Source organism: Centruroides sculpturatus, unplaced genomic scaffold, assembly GCF_000671375.1.
Source record: "Centruroides sculpturatus isolate CEXI.00-Female unplaced genomic scaffold, Cexi_2.0 scaffold971, whole genome shotgun sequence".
NCBI lineage: Eukaryota > Metazoa > Arthropoda > Arachnida > Scorpiones > Buthidae > Centruroides > Centruroides sculpturatus.
In genome coordinates this window covers 230,847-250,362 of record NW_019385102.1, presented here as the reverse complement: position 1 = coordinate 250,362, position 19,516 = coordinate 230,847, and the positions used below count along the sequence as shown (strand labels likewise).

At 31.9% G+C, this 19,516-nt stretch overlaps 1 protein-coding gene across 4 annotated transcripts in view; it reads left to right on the top strand.

Moving 5' to 3' along the window:
* The window catches only part of LOC111634713 (cilia- and flagella-associated protein 43-like), an 88,212-nt gene extending 72,080 nt beyond the window's left edge, over positions 1-16,132 (top strand). For all 4 annotated transcript variants that reach the window (XM_023379548.1, XM_023379547.1, XM_023379546.1 and 1 more), the window contains 4 exons: positions 10,433-10,537; positions 15,577-15,693; positions 15,757-15,792; positions 15,883-16,132. In XM_023379548.1, the coding sequence (XP_023235316.1) occupies positions 10,433-10,537; positions 15,577-15,693; positions 15,757-15,792; positions 15,883-16,119 (495 nt within the window). In that variant the 3' untranslated portion in view covers positions 16,120-16,132. The remainder of the gene's footprint in view (positions 1-10,432; positions 10,538-15,576; positions 15,694-15,756; positions 15,793-15,882) is intronic.
* The last annotated feature ends 3,384 nt before the right edge of the window (positions 16,133-19,516 follow it).

Here is a 19,516-nt window from a genome sequence, read left to right as displayed (position 1 = left end):
TGTCTTTCTATTTTAGTTTTGTCTTTTTAGTTTATTACATAGGGTAATAGTGAATGCAGCAGGAAGGGAATTGCATATAGTAAGTGGATGGAAGAAAGGGGACATTCTTTTTCACTGGAAGATGTGTGAATTTACAAAAGAAAGGCTTGAGAAGAAGGTCACTAGGTCATGGTGATCACACTAGATCGGAACCATCAAATCACTAACAGAAAGAAAATTCAATAATGGGAAGGATTGCCTGACACTAAACTAATTCTATGTTTACAGAAAGAACATTGTCACTTTCATTCATTATTTTGGGCTTTAGGTACCTCTCTCACTTTGACTTACAGTAGAGCATTGATTATTTGACTTGACTGGGGACTGGGAAAAGTATGAAAAAATACATTATTAGTATAGTATATTAGTATACCCCATGTAATTAGTATANGTACTTTTCCTCTGTTTAAGGGTATTTGGGCAGTTTATTCTCTGTTATATTTTCAAGTAAACAATACATACAAGTACAGTACAGTGTTTTCTGAGGAAACACTCGCACTTATTTTTTTAACCCCATTTCCGATAACCCGGCATTTTCACAAACTCGGCCTCCCTTCGGTCCACATTAGGCCGAGTTTTCGAGGTTCTACTGTATTAAGAATTAAATATTAGTTTGTTATTGAAAATTGTTGACAAAGCAGAGTGTATGCGATGCCCTATACACAAGGTGATATCTGTCACAGTAGACTTTTCTTTCGTGTAGTCAGAGTGATGACAGATTGCACTTAGTACTAATTGTTCCCATTTTAGGGGAGATAGGGTAACAGATTGCCACTTGGTTGGGTTGGCTTGACCAGCAATTTCAAATAAAGGCCAGCAGTTGATAAAAATATTTAAGTATCGGCAAAACAGTTTAAAATATAAACAAAATTATATTTTAATTGAACAAGTATTATATAAAATGATTTTTAATATTTAGTATGTTTACTTATAATGATAAAACACTTGAACAACACTTCAAATGCTTTTTTCAGCAACAGTTTTAATTGAAGGGTGTAGATGCAAAAGTCACTCTCTCCATTTTTTAAGACTTTTGGAAAAATGCAAAATAATATTTATTATTGACACATATGATATATTATAACAACTTTGTATGATGTCTTTGTTGGCATAGAAACTACTTGCTGTAAAAAATTGTTATAATATATCAGATGTGTCAACAATAAATAGTTTTTTGCATTTTCTTGAATATCTTAAAAATTGGAGAGAGTGACTTTTGCATTTACACCCTTCAATTTAGTTAAACAAATATTTTTGATCCCTTTTCATAGGTCTGTCAGGTTAAACCTAACACAGATCTATGAAAAGTTTGTTTAAATAAATTAAAAGTGTTGCTAAAAAAGCATTTAAGGTGTTATTCAAGCTAAATTAGTTTCAGCCTATATAGAAGTGTTTTTTTCTATGATAAAACAACTTTCTTGTTATAACTATGAAAGTTTATTATGATTCATGGATGATGCTGTAGTTCATTGAATTTTCAAATGCGATTTGTGTGATTCTAAGTAAATATAATTGTTTATGCTAAGCTTACTGCTGTTTTGAGTTTTAAAAATTGATTTTTCAAGACGAGTCAGTTTAGGCATTTATTTCATTCTCTTTTCCTCAAAGGAAGTTCACGCAGTTGTACATCTATCAAAACCTGGTTCAAGTGAATGAATTCAAAATTGGTTAACTTGTGATGATGATGATAGTTATTCAGCTCATTGCATCATTTGCCTAACTCATTTAATGTTAAATACAATGGAATTAAAGTATTTACGAGGCATGCAGATTATGAGAAGCATTAAGAAAATAAATACATCTTCTCATTTACCTTCCCCTGGTCATCATGTTGGTCAGTGAAGCAGTTTCCAAAGATGGTGATCTTAGATAATATGATGGGATAGTTCTTTGAGTAATATGAAATTAACTGTAATTTCTTTGAGGTAGTGTTCTAATATTAACTTTAAATAAAATAAGATTACAAATTTATTTTGTAGTACACAATAAAAGCATGCATATAAATGGAGAATTTTCAGGTTATTTTGAAAGATTGATTCTGGTTTTTCCATTCATAAGTTTGACGTTTATTAATGTATGTACCTTGATCATAATGTAAATCATTAATTTTTCTAAAGTAAAATAAACTTTTGTGGATTAGTTGACTAGGGTGAATCATTAATTCCTTGTCAGGATGGTTAAGGGATTTGCTATATGTGAGTGGTAGCGATGGAGGCACAGATAACAGTCACTGTTACAAGAAAACCTGTTTATTTGAACTTAAGAATTCACTTACAATATTCTCTAGATCAGTCCTTCTGTTAAATGATCACAATTATCGTAAAGTTCTTTACAGTGGACATTCATTACTTGGAGTAAGGTGTGGCGACAGGTGATGGCCGATGGGGGATAGGTATCCATTTCTACAGAGTGCGATGACAGTCGTGGCTCCAGGGCAGTGGCGAGGTGATGTTCAATGAGAGATGGGGTTCCAACATCAGTTGCACACTCGTTGCGGCACCAAAAAGGATGAAACAATGACAGTTTCATTCTTTGTGCAGGGTGACACAAATTTGTCATGGGACATAATTGAGAAAAACTGCGTGTCTGTATACATGTGTGTGGCAATCAGCGCATGCAGTGCGTTGAGCTGAGTGCTGACTCATGCATCATACTATCTGCTTCATACTGTCCTGTGCGGTGCAGTGCTGTCTGTAGCTTTCAGTACTCTCCTGTGCTCTCTGGTGTTCTCTCATCTGCTCTGTCTTTAAGACAGGATACATCAATCTTTGTCTCAACTTCCTGTTCCAGTTGGTAGCTTTCCCTCATCCTCACTTTCCAAGTGGTCACTCAGTTGTTACCAAGCATAACAAGATTCCAACTTGGATCATGGGAGAGGTCAAACTGAAAGTAGAATTCGATCTCCCAACTGGGGATGGTTGGTCTTAAGTCTACATTCTTTCTATAATTTATGACTTCACATTACATCTGTCAAATAAACAAAATCATGTCTAGTTGCTAACATTTTTCCTTTTTTTTCTCCAATTCTAATAAATTTTTGCGAATTTGGTGGCAGTTTGGACCTGTTCAGAACCTCACACTTTAGAAAGTATTCAAAAAAATCAGAACTGTGAGTTTTTGGCAGAATTGGAATTGGTAGAAATTTTGGTATCATCCCATCACTAGTAATCACTCAGGAACACAACTGGGATAGATATACAGGCTTTATTGATTGTGAAGAAAATGCATTTTAGACTGTGTGTCCCTCATCAGTCTTTTTATTTATCATCATCTGATTAAAAACAATGCAGATTTTAGGATTACAGTTGTAAATATACATAAAATTATAATGAGCAAAATATTACCTGAATAACAGAAGTTATATATGTCATAGTTACAACTGGATTCTAATAACAATAAGGTAACTAAGTAAATCGTAAGTTAAGTAAACAGTAAAACAGTATTTATTACAGAATTAAAAAAATGAATTAATTTGATATATTTTGTAAAAAATAATGATAATTTCCTGTCAGATCCAGAAGAATATTGGAAAGGAAATTCAAAAGAATTTAATCTACAAGCAATAAATTTTTTGAAACCTCAATTAGAAAAATTTGGTTTTGGACTTGTTATTCATCGGAACTCAGATGTTTATTCATTTTGTGCAGAAAATCCTTTTTGGCTTCAAAAATTTCAGATGCTTGTAAGTTTTATATATTTTTAAAAGTATTATTTTAAAGAAAATTTGTATATTTTACACACTCTTTATTAATTTTAAACATGTTTTTTTTAACTAAATTTTAAGATAAAAAAAATACCACCACTGAAGAGATCGTCCATAAATTACGTAACGCTATTTTTATACGTTCCAACTACTATCCTACCCTTTTAACGCTCCATATGTCACACATACCCTCAAAATTACGTAACGCATATCCTCGAGCAACCTTATTAATTCTACAATACTAAGGATTAATACACAGCACGAGTACCGAACATTATGCTATTTAATTAATTAGATGTATAACGTACGAAGCAGTGACGTATACAGTACAGTTCAGTTCACTAAGCAACGTTTTTTTGGCGAATTAGACAACAAAAATTATGGCCAAATCTGAAAAGTGTCCAAAAAGATATTGGTGTAGCTTAATCTCTACATAATTAGATGATTTAAAGACCCTAACATTATGTAATGTTACGTAAATACCCCATCTTTGTAACGCTTCGTAATGATTGGCTGCATACCACCTCCCATATTTGCGTTACGCAATTTATGGGAGGCCCTAAATAGTGTAATTGGGCTGCAATTTCAAAAAATTGTAGACCTGTAAATGAAAGTCGCGACCAGATATGAAAATTTTCCCCTGAAAGGGGTTAGATGACCGGCACGACTCTATTGTTAAAGGAAAAGCATGATGTACAGGAGCAAGCCACTATTAATTTCAGGTGGAGAGCATATATTTTAAATAATTTAGAATTAATAATGAAATAATTACAAAGAAAGTTTGAGTAAGAAATTAATTTAATCTTCGTTCATTGTTAAATGTAAGCAAATTAATCATAAATTTTTATTTAAAAAAAATTTCATTACCGATTTTATTTAAAATAATTANTAAAATTTTTTAATAAAAACATTTCACTTTATTTTATGATAAAATACATTTTAAAAATTAAATTTATTTGTATTTTGTATTATATTGTGTTAATAAACAAAATTATTTGCTAATTTTTCACTTATGTAGAACCTAACCCTATACCTCACTGTAAATATGGGTTCGTTTTACGATGATTCGATTTGCGCCGGCTTTTGTTGGAATGGAACTGCAGCGTAAACCGAGGGCTACCTGTATTTTCTAGGAGAAACTAGCATGCTGATTTTTTAACCATATGAAAATATTTAATTTTATGGTCTCCACAGATAGACTGATATGTCAGACAATCCTTGAAAATACAGTAAATAATTTAATTTTGATTATTTCAATATATTAAATTATATTTGTAAGACAACTAATAATAAACAGTACGTTGTATTTAATTTTTTTATTTTGAACTTTTAAAATTTTTAAATTCATTTTTTACTATTAAATTGTTACAAGTAATTTCCACAAATCATTATTTATTTGTGTTGATGTTTCTTTTACTGATGAATGTGAAGATAAATGCAAAATGAGAGCTACAAAAATACATTAACAAAATGATACCTTTATTCCATGTGAAATAAATCAGTTCATTGGGATACGAAATGATTTATTTCCCATTATACAATGTTACAATACACATAGTACAATAATAGAATGAACAGATACCAGTACAACTATTGCAAAAAATTAAACTATGAATTCTATACAACTATTATACACAAATCACAATTTAACACTTAAAACTAACTTAACCTAAAGACAGAAAATATTAATATATGTTGAAGGATAATAGAAATAAAGATAGATAAAAGAGGGTACCTGGCCTGCAATGGTAGTCTTGGTTTGGTGAAAGTCTCACTATCTTTTCCTTTTTTTGAATGATGGGTGAATTCTTGATTTCTCTTAACTCATTTTTATGCTGTTCCAAAGACCTTATGATGACTTTTCCAGTCAGGTCTGCTGTTAAGTCTTGCCTTTTCCTCTTCTCATCTCTACTTGCTGCTAAAACAATATAGTGTGTCTAACGTTGTCTTCTGATGTCTCAGCCAAGAATGTCCCTTGTCTCACTGTTTAGCCTTCAGGCTTCTTTCCTTCCCTTTGTTCAAAGGGATTCCGAAGAAGAATGAGTTGGGAAAGAATATTCAGAAAAGGACAGATAATAGAAGAAAGGAAGAAAACTATCTTAAATTAATATAAAATATGGCATATCACCACATATGCCTTACTGAAGTAACTAATTGCCATAATGTAACTTATGGTAATCAATTCTTATACTGCGTAAATTATAGTGATGATGTGGCCCCTGCTCATTATAAAGTTCCTCATCTCTCAAATTCTCGTTATCCATTTAATTCTCGTGATTATAGGCCTTCCCCCATGGTGACAGGGTCGCTGAGATATATGATGCATAAGGTCAGTTGCATCATCTTCATCATCGAGATTGCTCTCATTATCATTTATTCTTTGAGGGCTTTCATGATGTATTTTATTTTGCCCCTTTTCTCTTATTGGAATGTAGCAAGGTTTTAGATGATAAGTATGGACGGTATACAACTATTCTGAGAGTTGCCTTCAATTTCCGTGGTTACAGAGCCCAACATGCATACAATGCAAAAAGGTCCAAGATACTTAGCAGAGAATTTCCCAAATCTTTTTACTGTGCCTTTCTCGAGCAGCCACACATTCTGCCCATTCACCCAAGTGCCGTTCTTCCTCTTGCAATTTATGACTTCTATTATAACTGTTTTTTCTCCTCTCCGAAGTAAATGCACTTTTCTGGATGAACTTTAGCCTGTTAACCCACTCGTTTTGAGAACCTTCATCTTGACTACTCATCTTAAGATCATCTGGAAAGATTCATGGAAAATGTGGATCCGATCCATACAGTAAGACATGGATGGTACTATTATATGCAAATAGGACTGGTGCAATGAATATAGGTCCCAATCTCGGTTGCTCCCTTTTGATATGTGGGATATAACTTTGCAAATCGATTTGTTAAATCTCTCACACACTGAATTCGAACAAGTGATATAAGCTGTGGTCATATTGTGCTTATAACCTTTTACGTGCTTTTATTATGAAGATTGTATCCACGATCCTATGCTTCTATTATTAGGGGCAGTCAAATGAAAATGAGACAGATTGGAAAAAAGTAAGTAAACTGTTTATTATTTCAAAAGTAATTGCCATAACTATTAATACATTTATCCCACTGTGAGACAAGACAGTCAATGCCATCATAGAAAAATGTTTGCGGTTGCCTACAGAACCATGATTGTACCCAGGTGTGAACCTTTTCGTCAAAAGCAAATTGATGGCCACGAATGTCTTTCTTCAAGGCTCCAAAACTATGGAAATTGCACGGCGAGAAATCGGGACTGTATGGAAGATATGTATGGACTATGCTGCAGAAGTTCCCAGCGAAACTTCTGCAGCGTAGTCGAAACAACCTTGGTAACGTGGATGGGCATTATCTTGCAACAGAATGATGCTGTCTGTATACGTTCCTGGGTGTTTGGATTTGATGGCACGCTTAAATTTTTGCAAAGTTTCTATGTACCACTGTATGTTAATTGTGGCACCGTATTTCAGAAAGTCAACAAGCACCGGACCTTCATAGTGATTTTGGATGTGCACACGACTCGCCGACCTCACTTTGAGCATGTCTAACAGACAAATGGCACAGCAGTGAATGTTCACACTGTTCCTTCCTGATTCCCAATAGAGGGCACTTCTATATACACACCTATCTGCATTACCAACTTCCGTGCCACACTTGTTATATAGTTTGTCTCATTTTCATTTGATTGCCCATAATACTTACGGATTTTAAATAACACTTTTGTCCATTTGCATTAAAATAATACATAATTTAGAAATAATTTGACCTGGACTTCATACAATAATGAGTTTTTACTATGATTTGAATTTACTATGTAATTTATTTAACACAAAGATTGACAAAGTTCACTCTAACTTCAGCACTGGAGCAAAATTCTCACTTCCTTGAACCTGTTACCAGCGAGTAATGCATATAAGAAATATACAGCGGGTGACAAACGTTTTTGAACTATCTCGCAGTTCTTCCTCAGGTCAACTAGCTTAGGAATGCTTCGGAATGGAGCATGTAGAATTTGACGGGCTCGAGTGTCATTTCGACAAAGTCAGTTTCGCTTGACATGAGCGGCCGTGAGCTGGTGAGGTAGCCACGGGCCAGCATCTAGAAGGGACTGCCAGGCCAGCGACAAATTTAGCTCCTCCTTCCGTTTGACGCACGTGGTTACTTGGCCTGCTTTGTAAATGACTATGGATTCTAGCCATTTAAGGTGGTCCTGGTGGGGTGTGCTGATGATGACTGTAGCTCTATCAAAGTGCGCCTCGACATCTGGATCGGACGCATACATAGCAAGTGCAGTGGTAAACCGCCCATGCTGGATATTCGCTCAGTGTTCCCTTAGACGGGTACTTAGGGAATGCTTGGTAGAATCGATATATAGTAAGTCTTTTCCCTACCTGTTGTTTTTCGGTGGGATGGAATAAACATCGGAAAGCCTGGTGCGATCTGGAGGGTCTTTTTCATTTTGTAGGATATTGAAAATCGTGGGACATCGCCTGTACTCTACCCATATCTGATGCTTGCTGGCTATCTGTGTATGCACCGTGCTAAGATATGGGTTAAACTTGATAATTGCTAAACTTGATAATTCGCATCTTTATACAGATTCTATTTCGGGGGATTCCAACTTCACGGTACAAACAGTAGCATGCGAAATTACAGCGATAATAATAGTTTGCTGTATCCAAAGCATGTGTACAATACAGATCCTGATCGCGACAATATAACCTGGAACCTTAAAACTAACCTTAAACACTAACTTAACACTAATAACAGAAAAAGGGATAGAATTAAGAAGACAGAAAAAATGGTACATAAGATAGAAATAGGGATATCTCGGATTTTGTCCCTTTTTTCAGCTTGTTTCTTTATGCATGCTGTTGGGTGGGATAACACACGTCCTTCTCCTATAACTGGCCAGTTCTCTTCNAATTAAGTCTCATTTAAATACTGGCCTCCCTTTTATGGTTGAGCCAGTGTTGCAACTAAAACACGCAAAAATTTAACAAAAGTAATATTAAAGTAGCCAAGACATAGCCAAATATTGTAGCGCCACATCACTAGCGGACATTTGAATTTGCTGACTAGAACACGGTTGGTTAACCGATGTGACGATTGATCGGGGGTCGGATAATCAATGCTGTACTGTATTTAATTTCGCCTCCCTCTCCCATATTTCTGTTTTCTTTAGCTTTAGCACAGTTTTAAGATGGATTTTTAAAATTGCAAGTTTATGCATTAAATGTTTATCATGATTATTGAAGTTGTATAATGGGAATTGCAAAATAAACATGTTTTTTCTGTAACTTATTTGTTGGATTCATCTTCAAACCTTAATAAAAGAATCATTCTCACGTTTGTGTGTATGTGAAAATTAGTCATAATAAGCTTTAATAAGTACTGTTTTATAAGAAAAAGAAATTAAATTTGAATGTACTGTACATATGAATATAGGTATCCATCTAAAAAAACAGCAGTTTTATCTTATTTTTATCAAATAACGTAACCAACANGGCGAATGGTAGCCTACATAGAAAGGTCGACTTCGCCGGTGGAATTGTTATTGCCTCGTACAGCATGTGAAGGGACAGAAAATTGATAAAGACTCATCTATGTATGTATAGTCAAAAAGAAATATATTTTCTATAAAAGTATTGGTGAATTTGCTATATTTGTGCCCAGGGTGATTTCCAATATAGATCTGTAGTTTAATTAGGATGGTTTTGAAATTTATCATATTACTGCTAATGTGATATTGTATTCTTTATTTAAAAGCTTATTTTAAAATTTCACATTTTGTTTGCATAAAATCAAATCAAAATGTCTGTGGATAAAATGCATATTAGGCATATAGTATACTTTTTATGCTTTGTAAAGGATATAATGCTTTGTATGCTTTGTAAAGAATACACAAATAGTAAAAAGTATTCTTACTGTGTGTGGGGATGATGCTCCTAAAAATGCAGTTTTGAAAGTTTATTTGGAAAATTTTTAACTAAAGGATACAAAATGCAAGGGTTGCCCAAAAGCTGTTGATGATGAGAAATTTCAGAAAGAAATTGTTAAAAATGACAAATAACAACTTGTGAACTTGCAACAAATCTTATTGTGTCACTGTTTATATGAAGATTGATTTCTGTATAGTGGAGGAAAAAACTGGATCGAGTATCATTTTGTCTGATGAAGGTAGACAACGCTAAAGTTTCACTTTATTTTTAAATTAGTTACTCATTTTTACCATAAAATACTTTTTTTTATGGATGACAAAATAAAGGTAAAAATATTTGTTATTAGCTGAAAATTTGTTCTAGTGGGTGGTGATTGTTTGGTTGAATACCAAGGTACCACCGTATTTGATTAACACAATTTTGATTTATGTGGTATTGTTGAGGGATGAATTAATTGTGTTAATCAAGAGTACCTATAAAACCATATTTAAAATATAGTCATAAATAATTTTAAGTACATTTTAAAAATGTAGGTGTATTATTATCAATAAAATTTGAAATGTTTTCGATGCTTGAATTGATATTCTTATTTAATTTTTTATCTGTATGCATGTTACAGATCAGTAAAATATCATTTAATTACTTATATTACATTAATTACACAGCTCATCAATATTTTGAAATCTTTTATTTTATTTTCTGTTTAGATCAAAGAGGAGCTTCAAGAAAGTTATTTAAAATTGAAAAAAAATATTGAAATTTTAAAAACAGAATGTTGGGATAATATGGAAGAAAAAGGAATTTGCTTATGGGTAAGTGGCTTCATTATTTAAAACAGTATTTCTCAGCTGGGGCCACAGTATATTTCATGGGAGCTGTAGGCTAAAAATCAACATTTGGGGAGCCAGAGCAAACTTTAGGGGGACCACAGTCAGAATAAAATATTAAAATTATATGAAAACAATTAAACTTATAAATAAAAAAATTATTAGAGAAAAAGTATATAAATTATTAAAATATTATGTTTACATAAAATACAAAGATAAATTTCATAAGGAAATTTTGAACCTAAAATGTTTTATTTGTTATTAGATACTATTGTAAGATACATATGTGGTGAGTGTAATCCAACAAGAGGATAAGCATATAACACACATATATGTTCTTTCTTCACCCATGTTTATTTTCTTTACAGGATTCCTTTATAAATTCCGACACTCCTCGTTTTTGTTCTTTTACATACAATTTCTGCAGATACTTGGACAGAATCGTTAAGTATAATCTCACAACAAAAAATATTCACCGCGGTACAAAAAAAGGAACTATGACTACTTATACTGAAAAAAAGAGGAAGAAAAGATAGACAATAGGATAGTTGGATATATGATGATAGAAAAGAATGGGTACCCAAAGTGACGACGATCTTGGAGTGATTGCTGAATTATTAACTCTCTGAATTGTAGGAATTGTTGATTGTAGAACTCTATCAGATTCTCTCAATAATCTGAAGATCCTTATATCGAGATATATTTCAGTCTCCTCTCGAATGCTAGCTTAGGCTTATTGTCTCCTTTGTTCTCCAGTCGATGCCAGAACAACCTGGAGGTCCTCACAACACGTCTTAGGGAAGAAGTTTCTAGAAGGTGAAAGACAAAAGAACTAACAAAGAGGAAGAAAACAAAAAAAATACTAAGAATAATATATACAACAATATACAAAATAAGGTGTATGACCACACTATACATATATTTGTTTTTAGTAAATGAAGATATGTTAAATCTTGCATGTGTCACCTAATGCATGTCATTTTTAATTTTTTTTCAAAGGATGTTTACTATTAAAATATACATCTATTGCATGTAGATGTATACGGTGCATATATTGTAAAACTTCAATTTAATGTCACCATTTGTTTGCTTCTGAAATTGGCATAAAATTAAGCATGGAATCAAACTTAAGTATTTAAAAAAATAACAATTATATATAGTACAGGTTTTAGGTATAATGCAGTTTTGCTTAATGTGGGATTTGATGCATAAAATTAATATAGGTAATACGGATAATGCATGAAATTAATTGCAGCAATTCCTTTAAGTGGCAGAAATTTTAATTAATGTGTCTTTAACGGCTGTCTTTACTTAACATAGATATGTTTTTCTTGGCAAATAAAGTATTGGTGAAAAAATAATAAAAAATTGCCAGGACAAATTATGACATTTATAGAAAATATATTTCTTTAAGACTCATCTATGTATGTATAGTCAAAAAGAAATATATTTTCTATAAATGTCATAATTTGTCCTGGCAATTTTTTATTATTTTTTAACAAAATGTAATATTAATTGTGTTATGCTACTGCTAGAGGATTTTATTAACTGTTTTCCATTTTACGGCGAATGGTAGCCTACATAGAAAGGTCGACTTCGCCGGTGGAATTGTTATTGCCTCGTACAGCATGTGAAGGGACAGAAAATTGATAAAGACTCATCTATGTATGTATAGTCAAAAAGAAATATATTTTCTATAAAAGTATTGGTGAATTTGCTATATTTGTGCCCAGGGTGATTTCCAATATAGATCTGTAGTTTAATTAGGATGGTTTTGAAATTTATCATATTACTGCTAATGTGATATTGTATTCTTTATTTAAAAGCTTATTTTAAAATTTCACATTTTGTTTGCATAAAATCAAATCAAAATGTCTGTGGATAAAATGCATATTAGGCATATAGTATACTTTTTATGCTTTGTAAAGGATATAATGCTTTGTATGCTTTGTAAAGAATACACAAATAGTAAAAAGTATTCTTACTGTGTGTGGGGATGATGCTCCTAAAAATGCAGTTTTGAAAGTTTATTTGGAAAATTTTTAACTAAAGGATACAAAATGCAAGGGTTGCCCAAAAGCTGTTGATGATGAGAAATTTCAGAAAGAAATTGTTAAAAATGACAAATAACAACTTGTGAACTTGCAACAAATCTTATTGTGTCACTGTTTATATGAAGATTGATTTCTGTATAGTGGAGGAAAAAACTGGATCGAGTATCATTTTGTCTGATGAAGGTAGACAACGCTAAAGTTTCACTTTATTTTTAAATTAGTTACTCATTTTTACCATAAAATACTTTTTTTTATGGATGACAAAATAAAGGTAAAAATATTTGTTATTAGCTGAAAATTTGTTCTAGTGGGTGGTGATTGTTTGGTTGAATACCAAGGTACCACCATATTTGATTAACACAATTTTGATTTATGTGGTATTGTTGAGGGATGAATTAATTGTGTTAATCAAGAGTACCTATAAAACCATATGTAAGGTGTGTTCCATAAAATGAAATCCACTTTGAAAATTCTAATTTAAAAAAATACATGTTATTTAAATAAAACTTTTATGCAAATACTTTCATTTAAACATAAAGCAAATATAATTTATTGAATATGTCACTATTATTTTTGTAAATGTAAGAGAAAATTAAATTTAAAAACAAAAACTTAAAATTCTTTTAAGATGCATTTATACTGTATAACTTATACTATATTTACAAATTACAAGTTTGAACTAGCTTTTAATTGCATAACATTTATTTCTAAGGCAAAATCTCAAGTATCCTTACTTGCTGAAGTGCAAAGAAAATGGGAAAAGGATGTGCCTTAACAAATTTTGAGAAGAGACAAATATCAGCTCTTCGTGGGCAAGGAATATCATCTAGAAAAATTGGAAAGCAACTTAATCACTTACATAAAGTAGTACTAAGTTATCTGGAGTTAAGAGAAACATATGGATTAAAAAAATCTTCAGGAAGTCTATCTAAAATTACTACATGACTGAAGGGAATTGGTGGTAAGACAGATTTAAGTAACAACATGACAAATCAGCAGATAGCATTGAGACCAGATATCAATAGGCATATCGCCCAAGTGTTGCATTGCCATAACTTAACAAACAAACAAAAAAACAAACCAGATATCAATATATCACAATCTTCAATTGGTAGAATTGTAAAATCAAAACCTTATCTTATTGACAAGCAGCTAAAAGTATCTCCCAAGCTAAATAATCTGAATGAACTACAGAGATTTTAGTGGGCCAAAGAAAGAATGAACTAGACTAAACAGTGAAAGGGTATTATATGGTCTGATGAAAAAAATATTTAATTTAGACAACGATCATGAAGGTTGAGCTTACTCAGAAATTGGTAGAGATTGAGATCTTACTCACAGCTTATTAGTGCGACCTTAGAAAAGAAAACACTTTTTTCAATTGACAGCATGGTGACGGATCATTGACGGTTTGGACAGGATTCTCAGGAGAGGAGAAAAACATCAATCACATCATTAGTGGCTACTTGAAAGCAGCATATTATCAACATTCATTCGAAGAACATACTATTTCTTTTTATTTCTATAAAAGGAAATAGTATGCTCCCACTTTTATTTTCAACATATAATGGATGCATCTGTGCAAACTGCAAAAATCACTTTCAAGTAGTTTTTAAGTAATGGAGTCCCAGTTTTACATTGGCCTGCTTTGTTCTCCAGACTTGAGTCTGATGGAAAATGTGTGCTATTTTGTGAAGATCAGTTTGTGCTCATGGAAAGCAGTATTCATATCAGGAGGACCTGAAAAAAGCTATACTGCAGAAATGGAATAAAATTTCAATGAAATTCTTTGTGCAGTTGATCAAATCAATGTCAAATCACATTTTTAAAGTGATTAACAAAAATGGCAAGCAAATTGATTATTATGTTGAGGCATTAATTTGCTTTTTTTAAATTTTAAGTGCCTGGATCTATATTTTCAGGATAAAGAATTTTAAGTTTTCATTTTTTACAATGCAAAATTGTACCTTTGATGACTCACATGTGGGAGCATTTATTATATACAAAAAATAATGTAAGTCCATTTTTCTGTGTTGAGTTATTTAAGGGTTTACATTTCAATCAATTCAAATCTACTGAATTTATGCAAAATCTACCAAAAATTTTTGATTACATCTACTGATTTTAGATGTCACATGTCTGGCAATACTAATGTGGACAGAAACTGAGGTGAATAAAGTAAGGCTCATGTTTCTTTTTATAGCAAGAGTGTAAAGAAAATGATGTCACGAGCAGTTATCGCTACACGCTACTGCATTATAGTTTAGAAACACTTTCAACTTGAGCTAATCTATCCTTTAATTCCAGTTACAACTGAAAGTAGTGCTTTAGTTAAAGAACTACAATATTTAAATAAAGAGATATAAAGAATTGAGCATTTCTTTTTGAAAATATGAACAAAGAGATAGGAGGTAGATAATTATATTTAAAACATAGTATTTTCTTATTCTTTAGATAACTTTCAGTCATTTTATAAAATTTAATCCTCCATAATCTTTTCATAATATTTTTATCAACAGTCACTTTTAATTTTTTAGTTTTGCAGCATATAATATTATACACATGAAGTATCCATTTTGCTTTACACGTGTAGCAGATGTAAAAGCTGCTTTATCTTTGCTGCAGCGACTCCTTGTAGCAAATGTTTAGAAAGAGTTCACTACATTATAGCACTTTGATTAGCATATACTTTTGATCGAGCAGTGCTGCATGAAGAAACGCAATTGAAATGTCAATTTATTACATATGTTATTTTTAAAAATGAATGTATAAGTACATATACATTAATTAATAAATATGCTAAAATTATTTTAATTAAAAATCCATCTAGTAATATTTAAAAAAGCAGTGAAATTTTTAATGTTTATTTTTTAATTTTTTCCCAAGCTATAATTATGGGGGGACCATTAAGCTCAAAAGGGAAAAAGGTTAAAAAACACTGATTTAAAATTATTATACATTGTGTTTTAGGGATTTTATAGTAATGTAAAAGTTGAAAATTATCCTTTACCCAAGCAACCAGAGAAAGAGTTAATAGAATTAGAACAAATTAAATGGTCAAGAGAAATGGAAAATCTCATTTATGAAGTAAGATCTTTTATATATTAATCTATTTTACAATTACTACTAAAAAATTAATTATACTATTAGGTGAGAATAAATGAAAAAATTCAAGAAAGCATGAAGGTAAATATAAGTTTTGTTTTATTTTATAATAATAAAATTTTGATTTAAAACAATTTTAATTTTTATAAAATTTAAAATGTTTTTCCACAGAAAAAAACTAAAATCGATAACGACGGTTTATATTCTACTTACTCGGAAATTCCTGCCGACGAAAAGTGGTCAGGTTCTCAAAGATTGGAATGTGAGATTGATTATCCTTTGCTTTATAATCAATTTCAGTTATTAACAATGAAGCAGAAAATAGATCAGATAGTTCTATTGAAGGTGAACATTTTTTATGTGAAATGTAGTAACTTAATAGTTTTATTTTCAACTTTCCATGTCTGAGGATAGCACTTTAATTGGGTCAAAAACATCAATGTTCTTTTAACTTTACCCACTGTTAAAGATGCATTAATTAATTAATTAATTCATATAGAAACTGTGTAGATTGAAATTATTCTTGAATTCTTTTAAAAATTTGATATTTAGTACATTATATTTATTTAATTTCAATTTATTGCTTTTTTTTCTTATCTGAATATCACTTATTAATTGGAATAAAGCTATGTATGTTTATTATGTTGGATAAAGTCCAAGAATTTAGATTAATTATGAAATACAGACTTATTCAGAGATGGAAATTTATTTTTCATTTTATTTAAAACAAAAATTATTAATGAATATTTTCAGCCAACAGAAGGTCTTCTGTTATTTCATTTTTGGTTTTTATTTTTAATTAAACAAATATAATTTCTCAATATATTTTGTTTTGTGACATTTAAGTAAAATGTGTATGCTAGAAAATTATGCTAGTTAAATAAAGAAATGAAATAAAAGAATTTGAAGTATTAAATTAGATTAAATAAAAAATTCTCACTTCTGAATAAGTGTCTGTGTGAAGTCTCCAGCATAATAAAACAATCTGCAATTTTATTTTAATTAACAATTAATTTTTAAATACATTATTGTCAATTGTTTTTCATTATATTGAAACTGTTGTTTAATTTTTAAAATAAATTTAAAATCTAATCAATACATTTCAATGTTATATTGTGATATTAATATAATATAGTTGAATCCACTTAACAGAGCATCGGATAAGGGAGCAGTTTAAGAGAGAGCATTCTCTCATGTTCCTTGTTTTCTTTTCTGTTTTACATTAGAGGGACTTCCGTTAACAGGGTAGTATATAGAAGAGCAATCTGTTTAAATGAGCACCACGTTAGCACTTTTAGAGCAACAGTTTACACAAGGAAGTGTTTTTCTAAGGAAGATTAATGTATTTAATCTTACAGTATGTCATGGTCCAGAGCACATTATGACAGAACTCTTGACACTATGATATATGCTATGTGGAGATTTAGTGAAACCTTCTATTAATCAGTTTTTTAATATATGGACAGGCAAAAGATTTTTTACAGAATCACAATGAACAGGTTTTATTGGACACATATGAGAAGCAATTGTATATTTAAATGGTATCATAAAATATATATGAACAGACAGCATAGATGACATATACAGGTAACCCCCGTATAACACGGATGTTACGTTTCAAAAAATTGCCGTGTTATGCGAATCTGTGTTATGCAAAACAAAGAACTAATACGAAAAAAAGGGTTAGGTTCCAAAAATTAAAAAACATGCTATTATATTTTCATAATTAAGATAAGAAAATTTTAATAAAGATATTTAAGTGATACATATTAATATAAATTAAATAATGTTTTCTTCGTTATCACTAAAAGCACTATTAACCGAGGATAACTTGCCAAAAAGAAAACGGCAAGTTATCCTTATCCTCTGAGCATTTTTCTGCATTATCTTCAGATCCATGCAAAATCATGCATTCATATTCATGCATTATCTTCAGATACATTTTGCAAAACGTATGTAATTTTAGATTGCTTGCTTCTAGTTAAAAGATCTTTATAAATTTCCTCATATGGTGCTAAGCACTTATGAAGGATAAAGCAAGTATGAAATAAGGGAAAAACATCTGGCAACATCAGAAGCAGAAGTGTCGAGATCTGGCAACATTGAAACAAGTTTCGAGAAGGACCATGTGTATCAACAGAAGGCAAGAAAAGAAAATTTACATACTTAAATACTAATAGTTCATGAAAATAATAATTTTCGTGAACTATTATTACTTAAGTATGTAAAAATTTATTACATTTCATGTTGTATGAGGGTTTTACCCAATTTTCGAACAGTGTCAGAGTGAATCCGTGCTATAACAGTACCGTGTTATACGGGGATGGTACCAATTCTCGAACCGTGTTAGAGTGAATCCATGCTATAGAAATGCTGTGTTATACGGAGGTTACCTGTACATTCTCATCTCAAGGGGATAATGCAAGAAGTTGTGAAGTTCGTGAGCGACACATGTATAGACTACTGAATAGACTAGCACAAAGAATACTTAGTAAAGTCATTTACTAAGTATTCTAGTTATTTCTAGTTCACGAGTGACAAATAAAATCACAAGTATTTTATTTGCCACTTGTGAACTAGGTTCTTATTGGATCCCACTGTACTAAATTTATACTATACACAGTAAATCGGTTGTCTAGTACCACAAGTAAATTCGCGACAATAGTATGCTCTAATCTAACTCTTACTCACTAGCTTATACCTAAAGACATATCAGATTCTATGAGACAGTAGACAGAAAAGGGGAAAGATCACAATACCCAGGGTTTCAGGATTATCTCGTGGTCACTTCTACTCTCTCTTTTTAAAGTAGGGAACTCGATCCAACGCTGACTCTAATTGTCTCTAGTAACCAAAATGTCCTTCCCTCAGAATTATTCAGCCACAAGTCACCTCTGATCTAGAGCACTCCTCTCTCTCGCTTCTGGCTCCCACAAAGGTCCAGTCCAGACTAACTCGTTCTTTATTCTCGTCGGCCCTCGGGCCTTGGCTCCCCTTTGTTTCAAGTTCTTGGAACTGAAGACAATGAGTACCAAGTTCTTGGAACTGGTATGTGAAGGTTAAAGATGTACGAGACAAATCGTTCCAACGAATATCAATTAAACAATAATTTATTACAACAGGGATTAACAGGTAACACAGAGATGCCCGTCAGAGACAAATACACAGATATACAACAGGTCTCTACTCTCGTCCGGAATCTTACAATTTTTAATTATCACGATATAGGTTCTAATCACTAACTTATAATTAACTTACATCTAACTTAATCTAACACTATACTAATAAGAGGAAAAGGAAGGAAGGAAAGAAAAGGTCTACCGGTAGTTAGCACAGGAGGTCCTGATGGTGGTTTCCGATAATTGCGGGGGTTTTCTCGGCCGACTTTGGTATATTAAACATTCCTAGTATGAAATTTGGCACTTAGTTTCCGTAGACTACTATCTCTCATCAATCAAGTCACTAGTCCTCTTCTCTTCTCTTTGGACTACGCTAAACTTCGCACATTGGGCAGGTTCTTTGTCTTAAGCCTGACTTAATGTCCCGACGATATTTTCTTAACCCTTTCTCCTCGTCGTCCAGGCAAAAAGTGTCCTTCTCACCCCTTTGTTCACCTTGTGTACCCCACGGGCAGGGCCGCGCCCTGTTCACGTCGGTAAGCCACCAATCAGGACCCACGAAATTCCCGCTCCTGATCGGGTGACCGGAAATGGTCATTAGTAGAAAGAAGAAGGAAGGAAAAGAACAAAGAATCTTAAATCTAAATACTATAACTATGTATATACAAAATGGCGGACAGCCACAT